The sequence below is a fragment of the Stenella coeruleoalba genome (assembly GCF_951394435.1).
Source record: "Stenella coeruleoalba genome assembly, chromosome: 16".
Classification (NCBI taxonomy): Eukaryota; Metazoa; Chordata; class Mammalia; order Artiodactyla; family Delphinidae; genus Stenella; species Stenella coeruleoalba.
The window spans coordinates 33,759,716-33,779,824 of NC_137162.1; the positions used below are offsets into that span (position 1 = coordinate 33,759,716).

At 40.4% G+C, this 20,109-nt stretch overlaps 1 protein-coding gene across 7 annotated transcripts in view; it reads right to left on the bottom strand.

Moving 5' to 3' along the window:
- The window catches only part of EXOC6 (exocyst complex component 6), a 197,750-nt gene that overhangs the window by 168,811 nt on the left and 8,830 nt on the right, over positions 1-20,109 (bottom strand). For 2 of the 7 annotated variants that reach the window (XM_079900352.1, XM_079900350.1), the window contains exon 1: positions 16,542-16,651. The exons of the other annotated variants lie outside the window; for them this stretch is intronic. In XM_079900352.1, coding sequence (XP_079756478.1) covers positions 16,542-16,642 — 101 coding nt within the window. In that variant the 5' untranslated portion in view covers positions 16,643-16,651. Of the gene's footprint in view, positions 1-16,541; positions 16,652-20,109 lie in introns of those variants that run through there. 7 annotated transcript variants of the gene reach the window in all.

Below are 20,109 nucleotides of genomic sequence, written 5' to 3' on the forward strand. Positions count from 1 at the left end.
GACAAAAACAATTACTGAATGTCCCATCTAGCGCACCCTTCTATATTATCTGTGGCTTTCACTGTCTTGGGCTATTTTACATTTCTGTAAATTGCTGAAAGCTGATAGTAATGCAAGTTACTCTTGCCCATAGAAATGCAAAACACTTTTACCAGTGGAATGCAACTGATTATTGCCCTGCAGATACTGACCAGTAATTTGTCTACTGACAAATCTATTTCAGCATTCCCAAATGCCTATATCATTTTTTTTGCCATTGCCTTTAAAACAATTGTAACATCTTACTGGTTCTCTCATTAATTATTAAGTTAAATAAAATTCCCTGGCACGAGGCTTCCCTGGTGGTGCAGTGGTTGAGAGTCCGCCTGCCGATGCAGGGGACACGGGTTCGTGCCCCGGTCCGGGAAGATCCCACATGCCGCGTTGCGGCTGGGCCCGTGAGCCATAGCCGCTGAGCCTGCGCGTCCGGAGCTTGTGCTCCGCAACGGGAGAGGCCACAACAGTGAGAGGCCCGCGTACCGCAAAAAAAAAAAAAAAAAAAAAAATCTAAGTTCACATAATTCACGTACAGTTGACCCTTGAACAACTCAAGAGTTAGGAGCACCCACCCTCCACACTGTTGAAAATCCACATATCACTTTATAGTTAGTCCTCCATAACCAAGGTTCCTCTGTATCGGCATTCTGCATCCGCCGATTCAACCAACCTCGGACCCTGTAGTACTGTTGTATTTACTACTGAAAAAAAATCTGTGTATAACTGCGCAGTTCAAACCCCTGTTGTTCAAGAGTTAACTGTACAACTTCAGCAAACAAGCCTAGTTGGATCATTTTGGTTTATAAAAATAGCTATTTATTTTTTATGATTAATCATTTTATTCCACTTGGGTTTGTTTTTCCCTGAACGCACACAGGTTTACTAATCAAACAAGCTAACATTACCCTACAAAAATATTCAAGATGATTAAAAATGTAAATTTGTGCTCAACTAAGCAGAATCATTACTCTGACAAACTTTTTATTTCAACACATATTAAAGATTAATTTCTAAGATCTTTAGGTAATTTAAAACCTTAATATTAAGTTAATTAAGAGACAATCACTGGATAGCAGTTAATTTTTAAGTATAATGGAATCCTAGCAGACTGATTACTAAGCATAACTAAGTTTATATACTTTTGCTTCTTATTTTTATATGCTATTGAAAAGCTATCATTTCCGGATGCGTCCATGAAAGTGTTCATTTTTGCCACTTTAAGGTATAAAAGTGACGTTTGTATCTGTAAGAAGTTGTATTCAGAGATTTGCTCTTATTCAGACAATTCTCAATGTTCCACTTCCGTGTTTCAATGTGAAATATAAATTAGTTACTTTGGTTAAAAGTTAGAACCATTAGCAGTAGTTAAGATACTAGGAACAGTGACAGAGAAATACAACTGTGTATGTACTTCTGTTCTATCAAGGAAAAAGAGCAGCTTTCTCCTACAGCAGTAGTTTTCAAATTTGGGGGTCTCTTATCTCTATTTTTTTTTTTTTTTTTTTGCGGTACGCGGACCTCTCACTGCTGTGGCCTCTCCCATTGCGGAGCACAGGCTCCGGACGCGCAGGCTCAGCGGCCATGGCTCACGGGCCTAGCCGCTCCGCGGCATGTGGGATCTTCCCGGACTGGGCCACGAACCCGTGTCCCCTGCATCGGCAGGCGGACTCTCAACCACTGCGCCACCAGGGAAGCCCTTGGGGGTCTCTTTTACATAACTCTCAAAACTTACTGAGAAATCGAAAAAGCTTTTGTTTATGTGGATTCTAACTATTGATATTTACCGCATTAAAAACTAAAACTGAGATTTTGTGTGTGTGTGTGTATGGGGGGTGCTGCATAGCGCGGCTTGCAGGAGCTTAGTACCCGGAGCAGGGATGGAACCCAGGCCCCCAGCAGTGGAAGCGCCAAGTCCTAACGACTGGATTGCCAGGGAATTCCCAAAACTGAGAATTTTTTTTTTAAATTGACTGATTCATTTGAAAGTAGCAATGATGAATGCACTGCATTTTAATGTAAATAACCTCTGAGCATTATTTGAAAATAGTTTTGACCTCACAGATCCCAAAAAAAAAGAACAAGTGCTCTAAAGCAAACTGTTTAAGAACACGGAAGAGCACAATGAAGGACAAAACATGGAAAATGAATTTTATTTGCCTTCATTTACAATATAAGACTGAAAATACACTATGATATATGTTTAAAATTCAGCAACATTTGTTCAGTTTTGTTGGGCTTGCTTCCTTGGTTTACTGGTTAATGACCTGCCTAAAATATGAAAGGTTACTCTTTACCTTCTATGTAATCTGCCTAGATGACTGTTTTGCCAAAATAATGTCTGTACTTCATGTGGACTTTATTATATTCTTGATTATTCAATAAAAAACAGAAAAGGTTTCCTCTCACTTATGAAAGAACTAAGTTTCTTTACAATCAAGTTATCTATGTTTATTTTTCAAATGCTTTACTTTCACTTTAATTAACCAAGTTTTGCTTCTCAGGCAACCTCTGACAACTGTTTTGACTTTGCCTTTCCAAATTTGGATCCTAACTATAGAAAAAATAAAATAAAACTTTCAAGATATCTTTCACACCAAAACTGTCTTGGGGATTTCCCAGAAGAACCCAGAAAGAGCACAGTTATTTATTTTCATCTTATAGAAAGACTATAAATAATGAGGTTTGTTTGATATATTACTATAGTAAATGTTGCACGGGAAGAGCTGTCAAATTAGAGAGATGCTCACCCTTCCTAGGTTAAATGTGTAAGTAAAAAATGTTATAATACAAACATTTTTGAAATTGTACTCTTCATGGGAAGCCCATGAATGTCAATTTCTGGGACAAAAATTGCTAGCTATAACTATGTTTTCACTAATCAAAACTTTTAAGTAGTAATGTATTGTACCTGACAGAAAATTTTACTCTTCTCCATTCTAATATTAGTTACAGGAATAAATTAACCATAGCCATTAAGCCTCTGTCATCTACAGATAGTCTTTGTTTCACTCTTACGCTTGCCCGAAAGCTCTGCTATAAGCTGTAAGTCTGAGTTTATGGCTTCAACAATGGACAGTTTCAGAGCCCTGCGGCACTTCAAACTATTGACACTTCACAAAATAGACTCTTTTTAAAGTTAAACATAGAATAGCCATATGACTCAGCAATTCCACTCTTAGATATATACCTAAAAAAACTGAAAATAGACATTCAAACAAAAGCTTATACGTGAATGTTCATAGCAGCACATTCACAACAACCAAAAGGTAGAAACAACCCAAATGTTCACCAACTGATGGATGAATAAAACGTGGAATATCCACACAGTGGAATATTATTCAGCCATAAAAAAGAACGAAGTACTGATACATTGCTACAATATAAATGAATCTCAAAACATTATGCTGGGCTTCCCTGGTGGCGCAGTGGTTGAGAGTCTGCCTGCCGATGCAGGGGACACGGGTTCGTGCCCCAGTCCGGGAAGATCCCACATGCGGCAGAGCGGCTGGGCCCGTGAGCCATGGCTGCTGAGCCTGCGCGTCCGGAGCCTGTGCTCCACGCCGGGAGAGGCCACAACAGTGAGAGGCCCGTGTACCGCAAAAAGAAAAAAACATTATGCTGAAATGAAAAAAGACACAAAAAGTCATATACTGTATGCTTCTATCAATATTTTAATGAAAAATCAAAAAAAGATAACTCCATAGAGACAGAAAACAGAGTAGTAGTTGCCAGCAGCTGGGAGAAGAGGGGGAATGGAGAGTAGCTACTTAACGAGTACAGGGTTTCCTTTTGTAATGATGAAAATATTTTGCAGCTAGATAGAGGTTATGGTTATACAACATTGTGAATGTACTAAATGTCACTGAATTGTACCTTTAAAATGGCATATTTTATGTTTTGTGAATTCTACTTCTATTTAAATGAAAAACAAGATGAAGCTTCCCAGAATTCATGAACCTACTTCCTAGTGAAACAACCATAACCAATGAAAATTACTTAAAAACAAAAAACACCATTTGAAATCTCTGAAAATTGTCCCAAGAGCATACAGCAAATGAAGAGACATTTATTCAAGAAAATGTACTAAGAACAGTAAGAGCTTATGGCCCCTGAACCACAACTAACACTCTTCCTCCAGCTTAGCATGATAGAAGCTCCATCCTGGCTGGGTGTGGCTAAGTAGTCAGGGCTTCCTCTCCCCCAGGTTTCAGTTAAGGGTCAGAAAAAGGGCAGGTATACAGCATTTCTCATCCTCCCTCCCCCACAGTTCTATGTTACAGAAGCTAAATTCCAGGTGAGTGTGGCTGAAAGGTTGGGGGCCTCCTTCTTCCACCCAGCCCTCCTTCCTCCACCCAGTCCCATGAAGGATGTCATAGGACAGAGGCTTTCCCAAAGATGGAGTAGCCAGGAATACTGGGATCCCAACTGCCCCACCTCAGCTTGAGACAGGCTGGGACCTGGGACCTGGGACCCTTTGCTGCAGTGTCTGAACCTGCGCAAGTGTCTCCTCCAGCAACAAAATACAAAGAAACTATAAAGGACTAAAAATAATTGCCTGCATGTGCAAATGGGGCAAATTATGGACAAGAAGACACAGAAAGACCAAAAAAAAACCCCAACTGCCACTTCTGAAGAGCCAGGAGCAAAAATAGGGTGTCAAGAGCAAAAGCAGGGTACTGTGCATGCCCCCTGCACTCAACACCACCAAAGGGGTGGGCAAACCACCTAAGCCACCCCTCCAGCCTGACCCCTGGACACACCCCTACCTTCACCCCATTTAAGGAACCAGCTGGCCCCCACCTTGAGGAGCGAGCAAAGGAAATTGTTACTTGTTTTCGCTCCCCCCCTGCTGTAGCAGGGGCCCCAATAAAGCCTCGCCTGAATTTCTTGTCTGGTCTCTTATCAATTTCTACTGATTAAGGAAGGCCAAGAACCCTGGTCTGTAACAAGCTCATAGGACAGAGGCTGTACACTTCAAGGGGCAGGCCAAGAAGAACAGAGATTACTGCCCCACACAGAGTCCTACTCCTCTGCCCCATCCAGAGTGCTGCTCTTTAAGAATAGTGTCACTTGAAACAGGCCATTGTTCCTGCCCCAAGCTCTGGTGCAGTGGCGCAGAGATTATCCCCACTGGAAGAAGCAGGAGAAAATTGCAAAGTTCTCCCCCAAAAAGCTGACTTTATTTAGAACAGAATGTAAGGAAGTCCAAACATTATGGTACTCTTGAAAACAATGGAGATTTTGGTAGTAAGCAATTGAGAGGAGGCTGGTACCTCCATGTGATCAACAAGTTAAATCATAGGTCAGCCAGTTTACCAAAAAGAACCAGAGAAAGAAAATGTGAAGAGCCCTCCTATGATCAGAACAAACCTCAGAGATTGGCCTGAAAAACTAACCCTGCACTCAAACACGTATTTGTACATCATGTTCACAGCAGCATTCACAACAGCCAAAAGATGGAAGCAATCTGAGCGTCCATCAACAAATAATGGATAAACAGAAAGTAGTATATACGTACAATAGTATATTATCCAGCCTCAAAAAGGAAGGAAATTCTGACACATGCTACAACATGGATAAACCTTGATGACACAATGTTAAGTGAGATAAGCCAGTCACAAAAGAACAACTATATGATTCCACTTATATGAGGTCTCTAAAGTAATCATATTCATAGAAACAAAGTATGATAGTAGTTACCGGGGGCTGCTGGGACAATGGGGAGTTACCATTTAATGAGTACAGTTTCAGTTTGGAAAGATGAAAAAGTCTGGAGATGGATGGTGGTTATGGCTGCAGAGCAATGTTAATGTACTTAATGAAACGAACTGCACATTTAAAATGGTAAACTTTATGTTACATGTATTTTATCACAATTCTCTAAGTAATATTTAAAAATCAAGATTGGGAAGATTAGGGGACTTAATCCACTAGAAAAATCATTAAGCCAGGAATAAATATAAAGTAGAGAAATAAATGAAAAAGTCTATCATTTATTCCTTCAAACTTACTAAGCGTGATCTAGTTGGATGTGTTCTAGCTGCTGGGGTGTGTAGTAGATCCCCGTTACCTGGTGGTGCATTCTCCTCCCAGCTACTAAGGACCCAGAGCTGCACCCTTCTCTGGAGACCAGCGAGTAGGACGCACTCTGCCCAGTAATGCCTGGGAAGGTATGCACCCCCCCAAGCAGTCACACACTCTGGGGGGTAGCCTATAGCCAATGAGAGGTTGTTGGAGGTGGGAGTAAAAGTTCAGCCCCATGGCCTCAAAGTGGAACAACTCTGTGATATCATTCTTTTATTTTTTTTATTTTTGGCTGCACTGGGTCTTCATTGCTGCACACGGGCTTTCTCTAGTTGCGGCGAGCGGGGGCTACTCTTTGTTGCAGTGCACAGGCTTCTCATTGTGGTGGTTTCTCTTGTTGCAGAGCATGGACTCTAGGGGCACAGGCTCAGTAGTTGTGGCACACGGGCTTAGTTGCTCCGCAGCATGTGGGATCTTCCCAGACCAGGGATTGAACCTGTGTCCCCTGCATTGGCAGGCGGGAATCTCAACCACTGTGCCACCAGAGAAGTCCCTGTGATAACACTCTTAACTCCAGAGCTCCTCCTGGAATCAGGCTGAGGCTAGACTTAAGATGAACCCACAGTTTTAGATCTCCTCTACCCTATCCTATTTCCCTCACTCCTACAGGTTTTATCTGAAAGTACTGCCTCAACAAATTACTTGCATAAGGGGGGAAAAAAAACTACCACTGCAAAGGGGACCAGATTTAATTGGATTAGACTGTGAAACAACTTATGCCCCTGAATACTGTTGAAAACAATAAAGCAACCAGCCAGCAATTACTGGACTCTAACATCTCAGTGTGATATCAAGATAAGCAGGCAGGGACTTCCCTGGTGGTCCAGTGGTTAAGGCTCCATGCTGTCAATGCAGAGGGCATGGGTTCGATCCCTGGTCAGGGAACTAAGATCCCACATGCCATGGGGCGTGGCCAAAAGATTTAAAAAAACAAAAGATAAGCAGACAGCTTAACAGAGAGATCAGGGAAAGACATAAAGAGAATTCTGCTAAAACCACTGTCATTCCAGAGTGACTGTGTACATGCCAAGATTGTGCCCTCTGAGGAGCCACAGCAGAGGCTTCACACTGTGAGGGAAATACACTTGACTGAAATAGTCCAGCCTAGCCACTAAACAAACACACACAAACAAAAACAAGCTCCAGGGACTTCCCTGGTGGTCCAGTGGCTAAGACTCAGTGCTCCCAATACAGGGGGCCCAGGTTCAATCCCTGGTCAGGGAACTAGATCCCACATGCATGCTGCAAGTAAGAAGTCTGCATGCCACAACAAAGATCCCGCATGCCACAGCTAAGACCTGGCACAGCCAAAATAAATAAATTAATTAATTAAATAAATATTAGGGGGAAAAAAAAAAAGCCCCAGAAGGTAGTTGGGGGGGTGGGGGTGGGAATCAGTATCAAGAGTTGATAAAATATACTGTCTAAACATTTTAGTTTTCAACCACAACAACGAATTATGAGATAGGCAAAGAAATAGGAGACTATGACCCACACACAGGAAAAGAAACAGGCCCTGTGAGAGGGCTTAGATGGTGGAGTTAACAAAGACTTCAAAGTACTAGGTTCATAGTACTAAAAACAAAACATGCTTAAAGAAGTGAAAGAAGGTATGATGACAATGTCTAAAAAAATAAGAGACTATTGACAAAGAAAGAGAAATCATAAAAAAGAACCAAGTTAAAATCCTGTAGTTGAAAAGTCAACAACAGAAAAGAAACACTCATTAGAAGATCTCAACAGTAGACATAAATTAGCAGAAGAAAGACTACTTAAACATAGACTAATACAGAATATGTAATCCAAACAGAGAGAAAAAAGAATGAAGAAAATGCGGAGCTTCAGAGAAACGTGAACAGCGTTAAGCACACCAACATACACATGATGGGAGTACCCAAGTAAGGAAGAAAATGGAGCAAAAAGAGTATCTGAAGAAATAATGGCTGAAATTTCCCAAATTTGATGAAAAACATTAAACTAAACATCTAAGATGATCGACAAACTACAAGAAGGATAAATACAAAGAACTCCATACCCAGACACATCACAGTAAAAATAACGAAAGACAAAGGAAAAATCTTGAAAATAAGGGGGAAAAAACCACATATAAGGGAATCCCACTGAGATTAACAGCTGACTTATCATCAGAAGAAATGGAGGCCAAAAGGCAGTGGGATAATATATTCAAAGTGTTAAAAGAAAAAACTGTCAACTAAGAATCTTATAATCAACAAAACTATCTTTCAAATAATGAAGGCGAAATAAAGACACTTGCAGATAAACAAAGACTGAGGGAATTAGTTACCAGCAGACCAGCCTTACAAGAAATACTAAGAGAAGTTCTTCATAAGTAAAAGAGTGAACGCAGATGGCAATACGAACACATGCACACACACACACACACAAGAACACCAGCAAAGGTAACTATGTAATTCTAAAAGACAGTATAAATGCATCTTTCTTCTCTTAACTAATTTAAAAAGCAATTGCATAGGACAATATGTACATAACTGTATTGACAACATATAGAAACATATTTGAAAATAACAGCACAAATTAAGTATGTGGGAACAAAGCTGTAATGGAATAAGAAAATGACACAACTAAAAACTCAGCAACAAATAAAGAGAATTAGAAATAGTAAATAAGGCTAATGTAACAAACTCTATACTTGCTCTCTCTCAGCTTCTTTGAAAAATAAAAAGTTATATATAGCAACAAATGTAACACCATATTGTTGTGTTTGTAACATATATAGATGTAAGATATTATAATAATAGCACAAAAAAGGGAAAGAGGAAACAGAGTTATAAGTAATGTTTCGGTACTTCACTGGAATTAATTTAGAATTAATCTGAAGCTGATTCTGAGAGCAACCACTAAGAAATAAATTTCTTTTAGACACTGGAAAAAAATCACTAAAGTAATTAAAATGTTACACTAGAAAATATTCACTTAACAAAAAATAGTAAAAATAAAAAAGTCTGGGGGGACAGAGGAGCAAAAAGAAATGAGACAGAAAACAAAAAGTAAAATGACAGCTATAAATCCAACTATATAAATATTAACATTCAATATGAATGGATTAAACAGTCCAGTCAGAAGTCAGAGATTATCAAACTGGATAAAAAACAGATACATCACACTTTAGATTCAAGGATAAAAATAGGTTGGGGCTTCCCTGGTGGTGCAGTGGTTGAGGGTCCGCTTGCCGATGCAGGGGACACGGGTTCGTGCCCCGGTCCAGGAGGATCCCACGTGCCGCGGAGCAGCTGGGCCCGTGGGCCATGGCCGCTGGGCCTGCGCATCCGGAGCCTGTGCTCCGCAGCAGGAGAGGCCACAACAGTGAGAGGCCCACGTACCACAAAAAAAAAAAAAAAAAAAAAGGGTTGAAAGTAAAAGGATAGAAAAAGAGTCAATCAATCAAGAATATGTAACAAGTATACACATTTATACACCTAACAACAGAGCCCAAAACACAAAGCAAAAACTATCCAATACCCAATAATGGATAGAACTAAGCATTATAACAAAAAGGAAGTAGAAGACTTTGAACAACTATTATCTAATGAGATCTAACAGACATCTATAGAATCTTCCACCCAACATCAGGATACATGTTCTTCTCAATTGCACATGGAACATTCTCCAGGAGAGACCACATGTGAGGCCATAAAACAAGCCTCAATGAATTAAAAGGACTGAAGTCATACAAAGTATGATCTCTGACCAAATGCAATGAAATTAGAAATTAACCATGGAAGGCCGTTTGAGAAATTCACAAATACATAGAAATTAAACAACACACGTCTAAATAACCAATGACTCAAAGAAGAAATCACAAAGGAATTTTTTTTTTTTTTTTTTTTTTTTTTTGTAGTACGCGGGCCTCTCACTGTTGTGGCCTCTCCCGTTTGGAGCACAGGCTCCAGACGCGCAGGCTCAGCGGCCATGGCTCATGGGCCCAGCCGCTCCACGGCACGTGGGATCTTCCCGGACCAGGGCACGAACCCATGTCCCCTGCATCGGCAGGTGGACTCTCAACCACTGCGCCACCAGGGAAGCCCCCACAAAGGAAATTTTAAAAATACTTTGAGATGAATGAAAATGAAAAAACACAATACCAAAACTTACGGGATGATGCTAAAGCAGTGCTTAGAGGATTATTTATAGCTGCAAAAACCTATATTTAAAAATAAGAAAGATCTCAAATCAATAGCCTACTCTTCCATCCCAAAACACTAATAAAAAGGAGAGCAAATTAACCTAAAACAAGCAAAGAAAAGAAATAAAGATTAGCTACAAAGGAAATAGATGATAGAAAAACAATAGAGAAATATCAATGAAGCAAAAAGATGGTTCTTTGAAAAGATCAATAAAATTGACATTTAGCTAAATTGACCAAGAAAAAAACTCAAATTACTAAAAGTCAAGAATAAAAGAAGTCAGTATTACCAATCATACAGGAATAAACAAGGTTACAAAGGAATGCTATGAACAATTTTATACCAACAACCTGGTAACCTAGAAGAAATGGACAAATTTCTAGAACAACACAAACTACCGAAACTGGTGCAATAAGAATAGAAAATCAGAACAGACCTATAACAAGAGATTGAATCAATAATCAAAAACCTTCCAAGAAAGAAAAGCTTTGGTGACAAATTCTACCATCTATTTAAAGAAAAATTAACACTATTCTTTCACAAACTCTTCCAAAAAGCGGAAGAGTAGGGACACTCCCTAATTCATTCTATGAGGCCAGCATTACTGATAACAAATCCAGATAAAGACATCATAAAAAAGAAAACTACACACCAATATTCCCTATGAATATATATGTAAAAATACTCAGTAAAATATTAGCAAACTGAATCCAACGTGTTAAAAGGCCAAATGGAATTTATCCCAGGAATCTAAGAGTTATTCAACATTAAAAAAAATAAATGTGATACACCACAAAAATAAAACAAAGGGAGAAATAAAAACACATTCATCTCAATTGAGGAACACTAACCAACTCATTCTATGAGGTATTATTCTCATGCCAAAACCAAAGACATCACCAGCAAATAAAAGACCAATATCTCGAGAATATACATGCAAAAATCCTATACAAAATACTAATAAATGGAATCCAGCAACATATAAAAATGATTATACACTATGACCAAGTGGGATTTATTCTGCAAACCCAAGGTTGGTTTACATCTGAAAATGAATTAATGTAAAACACCACTTTGATACAATAAGGGACAAAAGCTACATGATCATCTCAACAGAGGCAGAAAAAGCAACCGAAAAATTCAACGTTCCTTCATAATAAAAACACTCAACAAACTAGGACTAGAAGGGAACTTCCTCAACCTGAAAAACAGCATCTATGAAATTCCCATAGCAATATATGAGAGTGCCAGTTGTTCTACAACTTCACCAATACATGGTATGGTCAGTCTTTTATTTAGACAAGCCAATAGTGTGGTGGTTTACCCCGTAGTTTTCATTTGCATTTTTCTAACAGCTAATGATGTTAATCTTCTTTCCATGTGCTTATTTGCTCTCTACATACCTCCTTTTGTGAAGTATCCATTCAAATCATTTACCCATTTTTTTAAACATATTTATTGGACTATAATTACTTTACAATGGTGTGTTAGTTTCTGCTTTATAACAAAGTGAATCAGCTAAACATATACATATATCTCCATATCTCCTCCCTCTTTCGTCTCCCTCCCACCCTCCCTATCTCACCACTCTAGGTGGTCACAAAGCACTGAGCTGATCTCCCTGTGCTATGCGGCTGCTTCCCACTAGCTATCTATTTTACATTTGGATTTACCCATTTTTTAAATGAGTTGTTTGCTTTCTTATCCGTCAGTCTCAAAGACTTCTTTTATACATTCTGGATGCAATTTTTTTTTTTTTTTATCAGAGATGTGACTTGCAAATATTTTCTCCGTGTCTGTGGCCTGTCTTTTCATTAACAGTGTGTTTGAAGACCAGATGTTCTCAATTTTGATAAAGTCCAATTTATCAATTTTTTCTTTTATGTATTATGCTTTTGTAATAGTATCTAAGAAATCTTTGCCTAACCCAAAGTCACAAAAATTTTCCCCTGTAGTTTTTTAGTTTTTTAGTTTAGGAGTTTTATAGTTTCGCATTTAACGTTTAGGTTTATGATCCATTTTGAGTTAACTTTTAAATATGATGCAAAATACATTTAAAAGTTCATTATTTTCCATATAGATATCTGACGTTCCACTACTGTTATTTAAAAAGACTATCTTTTCCAATGAATTGCCTTTACATCTTTGCCAAAAATTAACTGACCATGTGTGTAAACCTATTTATGGAGTCTTCTCAGTTTCACTGATCTATTTGTCTAGCTTGATGCTAGTACCACACTGTCTTGATACTGTAGCTTTATAATAAATCTTAAAACCAGGTAATGTAAATTCTCCAACTTTTCATGTTTTTCTAAGTTACTTTGGCTATTCTAGGTCTTTTGCATTTCCATATGAACTTTAGAATCAGTTTGTCAATTTCTACCAAAAAAATTGCTGGATTTTTATTGGGATTGCCTTAAATCTAAAGACCAGTTTGGGGGAAATGACATCTTAACATTATTGAATCTTCTGATTCATGGATACAGCCTATGTGTACACTTATTTAGGTCCTCTTTAATTTCTATTAGCAATGTTTTATAGTTTTCAGGTAAAAATCTTTCACATTGTTTGCCATATTTATCCCTATGAATTTCATATTTTTTGATGCTATTAATTTTTTATTTCAATTTTTGATTGTTCATTGCTGGCACATAGAAATACAATTGATTTTTGCATACTGATTTGATGTCCTATACCCGTGCTAAACCCACTTAACAGTTCTAGTAGCTTTTCTATGCATTCCATAGGATTTTCTCTATAGATAATTACATTGTCTGTAAATAAAGATGATTTTCCAATCAAGATTTTTTTTCCTTATCTTATTATACTGGCTAGAACCTCTAGTACAGTGTTGAATAGAAGTTATGAGAATGAACATCCTTGCTTTATTCCTGATTTTAGGAGAAAAGCATTCAGCCTTTTACCGTTAAGTTTAATGTTAGCTACAGGTTTTTCATAGATGCCTTTTTTCAGGCTGAGGAATTTCCATTCCTCGTTTCTGAGGGTTTTTATCAGGAATGAATGTTAGATTTGTCAATGCTTTCTCTGCATCTATTAAGATGATCATATAATATTTTTTAGTTTAATATGAATTACGTCAGTTGGTTTTTCAAGTGTTAACCAGCATGCATTCTTGAAATAAATCCCATTTATTATTTTTATATATTGTGGATTTAATTTGCTAAAATTCTGTTTAATGTGTTTTAGTGTGTGTATTAATAATACTGGTGTATAGTTTCCTTTTCTAGAAATGTCTTTGTTTAGTTTTGGTATCAGGTTAATGTTGACCTCAAAAATTGAAGTTTATCAATTTTACTGATCTCAAAGAACCAGGTTTCAGTTTCACTGATTTTCTCAACTGTTTTTCTATTTCTTATTTCACTGATGTCCACTCTGATCATTATCATCTTTCTTTGGCTCTTTTGGATTTCATTTGCTCTTTTTCTTCTAGTTTCTTAACTTAGAAGATGAGGCCATTATTTTAAACCATTCTTTTCCAGTAGAGGTGTTTAGTGTATTTCTCTCTAATTATAGATTTAGCTGTATCCCACAAATTTTGATATGCTGTGTTTTCATTTTATTCGTTCAAAATACTTTCTAATTTCTCTTTCCATTTCTTCTTTCATCCATGGGTTATCTAGATGTGCGTTGTTCAGTGTTCAAATATTTGGGAATTTTCCAGATACTTTTCTACTGACTTCTAATTTAATTCCATTGTGGCCAAAGAACCACATCATATGCCAGGCCCTGTGAAAAGTGTATAATATGCTTCTCATTTAATCACCTGGCCTCCTCCAGGAAGACTGATCTGATAAAAAGTGAGTCAGGAAAAGGTCACGCTGAAAAAAATCTTCCACTAAGAAAAATAATATTAATAATAACTATAACAACATAAGCCTACATGCCAGCTAAAACTTAATTGAGAAATAACAACAAAAATTAATCTTAATGCTGAAATATTTATGGATGAACTGCTGTCTGGGATTTGCTTCAAAATAACCCAGGGTGAGGAAGAGTGGAAATGGGAAGAGATCAAATGAGACTGGCCAGGGGTTGAAATGAAGCTAGACGATAAATTCATGTGGTCCATTAGACTTTTATACTTTTTAAAACACTTAAATTTTCCCATAATGAAAGTTTTTTTTAAATTTAGTATTTGCATGTCACTCAGTGAAACCTTGGGAAAAGATAACAGTAGCTTAAATTGTTCAAGAGAAAAAACCACTAATAGTGCCTTCTACATGTGTGTGCAAAGAGTCTGCTTATAAATGAGAGATGACAAGTGTATATATAGGATAAGTATGAGTCAACATAGTTCGCTAAAAAGAAGAGTGTGGATTTCAACAAAGTGAGCAGGTTACAAAAATGTCCAGCAAAATAGAACAGAATGATAACACCATGAATACATATATTCTATTTGTGTCACAAGAATCTCTCAATATACAGTTGACTGTTGAACAATGAGGGGTTAGGGCCTCGGACCCTTCATGCAGTGAAAAATCCACATATAACCTATAGTCAGCTGTCCATACACTGGTTTCCTCCATATCCCAGGTTCCACATCCTCGGATTCAACCAACTGTGGATCGTGTAGTACCACGGTATTTGCTATTTAAAAAATTCCAGGTATAAGTGGATCGACAGTTTAAATCCATATTGTTCAAGAGCCAACTGTATTTCAAATTTTTCTTCTAAGTCAATTTCATCTGCTATCAAGGATACTGCCTAGCACATTTTCTCAAGAAGAAGCATCTCCTTCGTAACCAATACTATTTTCAAAAATGGACTGTTCTGATAACTATACCACATACTGTACTCTTTCAGTTTCACCACGCAGTGAGGAAAACAAAGCTTCCTTTTAGTCTATGATTTCTACTTTCATTACCAAATGCAGAGTTTTATGAAAAGAATTACATTGAAAAATTAAGAAAATGCACTAATTATTCTTATCATATCATAAATGGAACTTCATTTGACAAAAATATATCAGATGCCTACCACATGCTCCGTGTTAGGCATACAGCAGTAAACAAATAGGCAAGGTCTCTAAGGTCCTGAGCTTTCTGGGCATCTAAACACCTACCCCTCCCCTGTCTACAAATAAAGAATCAAGGTCCAGAGAAGTTAAATGATTTTTACCCATGACCTCACACTTCATCAGTGGTTAGACTAGGGTAAACCAAGAACCCAGGTCTCCGGATTATCAGAGCAAGGTGGATTTACATCATAACTTGAACTGGCTTCACTTTATACTACATCCTCAGTCCACAAAATATCCAGCGCTCCATTTCTAGGAATGTATCCTGAAGAAATAATAATGATTAAAGCCCAACGAGTCCCAAGTTCCCTAAGCGAATAATAATTTCATTATCATCACAGCGAAAAATGAAACCTTATGTTTAAAAGGCACTCATCCTTGAAGAAAGTGCCTAACGCTCTAATGGATCACTATAGTACCCGGCTAATATTCTATTAGGGCAGCAGGTATTCAGTCTGGAATATTCATTGTTCTTGTACTATTTTTAAAGGGTGGAGATTCTTTTTAAAATAAACTGCGAAATGCATGCAAAATTAATGAAACGTTCGTAAATAAGTAAAAGCTCCCCAGGCTTGCAGAGCGAGCGCACGGTCACATCAGCGCGTTCCCGAGCGTCAGCTCCTCCCCTCCAGCCCACGCTCCCTCCTCGCCCACTCTGGCCGCGCGGGAGGGGCGATAATGGTGCCGGCGTCTCCCGCTCAATTTCAATTCTCCCACGCCCTCGGCAGCCCAGCTCGCCAGGGTTTCCACCTGCGCGAGCGTCGGTACCTCGGTCACGCCGGCTGTCGGCACTTAACCTTCGCCTCCGCCACGCCCGCAGCCAAGCCGCCCCCGGCCCCTGCACGATCCGAGAGCCAGGAAGCCCCAGGCGCGTCCTCGAGACCCCAGGCCAGGGCCGGGACTGGACTGAGAAGGCGGGGCGGCGCCGCGGCTCCCGCGGTCAGAGGCGCCTTGGCAGCCACACCCTCCAGCTGCGCTGTGACAGCTCCCGCGGCTGCGGCGGGCCGCGCCGACAGGTGTAGCCTCCCGTGCCGCCCCGCCCCGGTCCCGGCTCAGGTCCCGGCCAGCCGCCCTGAAGCGCCCCAACCTGCCCGCCCGCCCCCTCGCGCACCACCTGTCTGGCCGCTCCGCGCGCCACCGGCGGCGGACGACCCGCCCGGCTCCCGACGAGCGGCCGGAGGGGGCAGCCCGACACCCCGGGAGGATGAGAGCTTTACCGGAGGGTGGGCCCCACGCAGGCGGTGTCGGTGCTCTGGATCTCCTGCAAGATCCGCTCGTGCTCCGGAACGGTGCCCAGACCTTCGCCGCTCTCCGCCATCTTGGCTGGAAGCTGAGAAGCCAGCGAGGCGCAGCGCCGCGAGAACCGCGGGGGCGAGCGGCCTGTGGCGCGAGCGCGAGGGGGCGGGGAAAGGGGCGGGGCGGGCGGGGTGGGGCGGGCAGCGCAGGGGCGCGCGGGTGGCGTGGGAGGCAGCGCGCGGGCCCGCGACCAGGTGTCGGGTCTCCACACCTGCGGGGAGGCCAAGGTACTGCCGGGGGCGGCGGGGAGTGGAGACGCATGACCTCCAGCTCTCGCTCGGCACTTGTCCCTAGTTGCTGTCTATTAACTGTCTGGGCTTTAACATAGATCCCTGTATTCTGTGTGCCCGACCCTCTGCTACGCGCTGGGGATACTTTAGTAATGAGGGAGGTCGACAATCTGTAATAAAAGCTACGGGAACGTTTAACAGGGAGGCCTGATGTACTACTCTGGGTGGTGGAGAGTCAGAGAAAGGAAACCGTGTACTCAAGAAAAGCAAAATGGTGTGTGGGAGTAAGATTTATTTTAGGAATGAGCCAGGAAGATCCCAGCTGGCGACTGCTCTGAATGGATTCCTGTCCCTGCCCGCGGGAAGTCCACAGAGGCCAGTCAACTTGGAAATAAATTATAAGCGCCAGAAAAAGTAAATGACGTAAAACTATGACACCTTATGGCAAAGATAAAAGTGCAATGTGTGATTTCATGCCAAAGTCCTAGAACCCAAGTGCCCCCAAGTTGCTGTGGCTGGGATAAGGCGTGGAAGCTCTAGAGAGCAGTGGGCATCAGCGAGATGGGAAAGAAAGGCAGGTGGCTTGGGCAAAGGTACTAGTGTAGAAGAGTTCTGTTTAGTGAAGTGTTTGTGGGACGCTGAGTAAAGCAGTTTGTCATGGTCAAAGCAGCGACTGAGAAGGTTAATCAGGAAGAGAGTACATACCTAGCCCTGAGGGACAAATATTTTCTGGTCTCCATTAATCCAGGGCTCTGAATGTCCCTTTGAGTCAACCAAGCTCTTTACTATACAGCTGTGTAACTCACTCCTTCAGTGAGCTTTTTCTCGAAGCTTTATACTACTTCCATCCTCCTCCCACAAAAATCCTGGGAGGTGATATTGCATAATAATTAAGAGCATGAGCTCTGAAGACTGGTGTCTTCAAGTTAATTCCCTGGTCCTTCACTCCACAGCTGGGTGACATTGTGCAAGAACCTAGTCCCTTTATAATTCAGTTTCCCCATCTGTAAATGACCATAATAGTACTGTCTGCTTCATTTTGCTGTCCCATGTTGTGTTAGCTTTCTATTATTGCTGGAACAAATTATCACAAACTTAGCTTAAAACAACTCAAATTTATTATGTTATAGTTCTGTAGGCTAGATGTCTAATATGGGTCTCACTGGGCTAAAATCAAGGTGTCAGCACAACTGTGCCCTTTCCAGAGGCTCTAGGGTAGAATTCATTTCCTTACCTATTTCAGCTTCTAGAGGCCTTCCACATTCCTTGGCCCATGGCCCCCTTCCTTAGTCTTTCAAGCCAGCAATATTGCATCTCTCTGACCATTCTTCTGTAGTCACATCTGCCTTTGACTCTGACCTAGGCTAGAAAAGATTCTCTGCTTTTAAGGACCCATGGCATTAGGTTTGACACAACCCCGTAATTCTGGATAATCTTCTATCTCAAGGTCTTAACGTTAATCACATCTGCAATATCCCTTTTGTCATGTGAGGTAATATATTTGCAGATTCCAGGGATTAGGATATGAACATTGTGGGGGAACCATTATTCTGCCTGCCACACTCAGTAAGGGCCCAATAAACATTACTAACATATATAAATGTCCTCCTTCCTGTTGTGAAATTTCTGCCCTCCTTGGAAACTTCAACTCAGATTTATCTCCTTCATAAAGATTTCCCTAATGAATCACAACCTTCTCCACTGACACTAGATTCAATGTAGCACATATATCCGTTCCACCAACAACTGTTTTAAGAGTTTGCACTTGTTTTGATTAGTTCCTTTTTATAATTTGAATTTTGTTTGTTCTGTACAGTTGACCCCCAGGGAACTGAAACACGGCTGACCTCAGTGCACACTGGCTTGGAAGACTAAGGAAGCTCTGCTACATCCAAATACTTATTCTACCAAGAAACCCTATCACAAGCTTGTTTCCACTGTCTTGATGGTACAAGAGAATCCACATCTTCTCTGGGTAATCTCACTTCCACAAGCTGTGAAAATATACAGAAAAAAAAAAAGAAATCCCTTCCCAAGTCCACCAGCATTTTCACACCATGTTAAGGTCCTTAAGTTCAGAGATGACTTTTTTTTTAATTTTGCAATTTCTTATAGTTCCTCATAGAGTCCTGCACATGGCTGAGAGAAAGTTGGAAGGTCTTCAAACCAGACAATGCTCAAGTTCTGAAGCCATTGGAAAGAGTTCAGGATGAGTTAGAAAGGAGCATTCCAAACAGGTCTGAGTAGGTAGGAGTTTAATTAATCCATTATTGGTAACAATTAGGAATTCAAACAATATCAAATTGTAAAAAGTTTCTTCAAACTTGCTCTTTATATGTTGACATTAAATGTAACATCTCATAATATTGTGTATTCAGTTGCCTTAATAGAAATCTGCAGCACAAACAAAACATTACCTCAAACTCCCTGATGTTCACTTTTATCAGGAGCTTCAATGCAAGAAATGATATTTATGGACTTTTGTCAGAGGATATAAACTTCATTCCTCTGGTTATTTAAAATTTTATCCCTGGATGGAGCCAAATACCTGTACCTAGACCCTAGTGTTTTGGCCCTTCATACCACTGTTTTTCACTGAGTAGTAAAAAACTGAATTTTTTTCTTAGCAGACTGTGTCCTCCATTGCTGAGGCACCACCACCTGGTGTTAGCACATCTGAAATGCAGGTTCAGCTCTTGAGAGGGGAAAATAAGTCTTTTGAAAATTGAACCTGAAACCCTAGCATAAGATCCGAGAACAAATTTTTACTGTCCTACAAAGTGAACAGAGAGCCAGTTCTCTCTGCAGGAAATGGCAGGCTATCTTAGCTCAGACGATGAGCAGGACCAGAATGCACCGTTCTGAAGCGTAAAGCAAGGTGAGGAGACATATGGCACAAGCCAGCTTCTTATTTGGCAATGCCCCATACTCGTGGGGCATTCCTTTCTGGAGTGTTCATTACCCAGACCTTTTCCCCTTCTCTTCTCCAACCCTGGTGCCTTCTATCTAAACCCAACTCCAAATGCCCGTGCCCTGGGAAGCCAGCCCTGCTTACATACTCCTCACTCCTGGCCTGTTTCAACACCTGCCCATAGACATTACCTCAACGTTAAGTGGCAGTATCTTCCCCTCAAGTCAAGATGGAAGGAAGTCCATATACCACTTCTCCTTCTGAAACAGCTCTTGCTGGTTCCCTCTGTGGCTTCTGACAGTTCCGTTAGTACCTGAAGTTTTTGCTAAGAATTTAAAGCTAAATGTC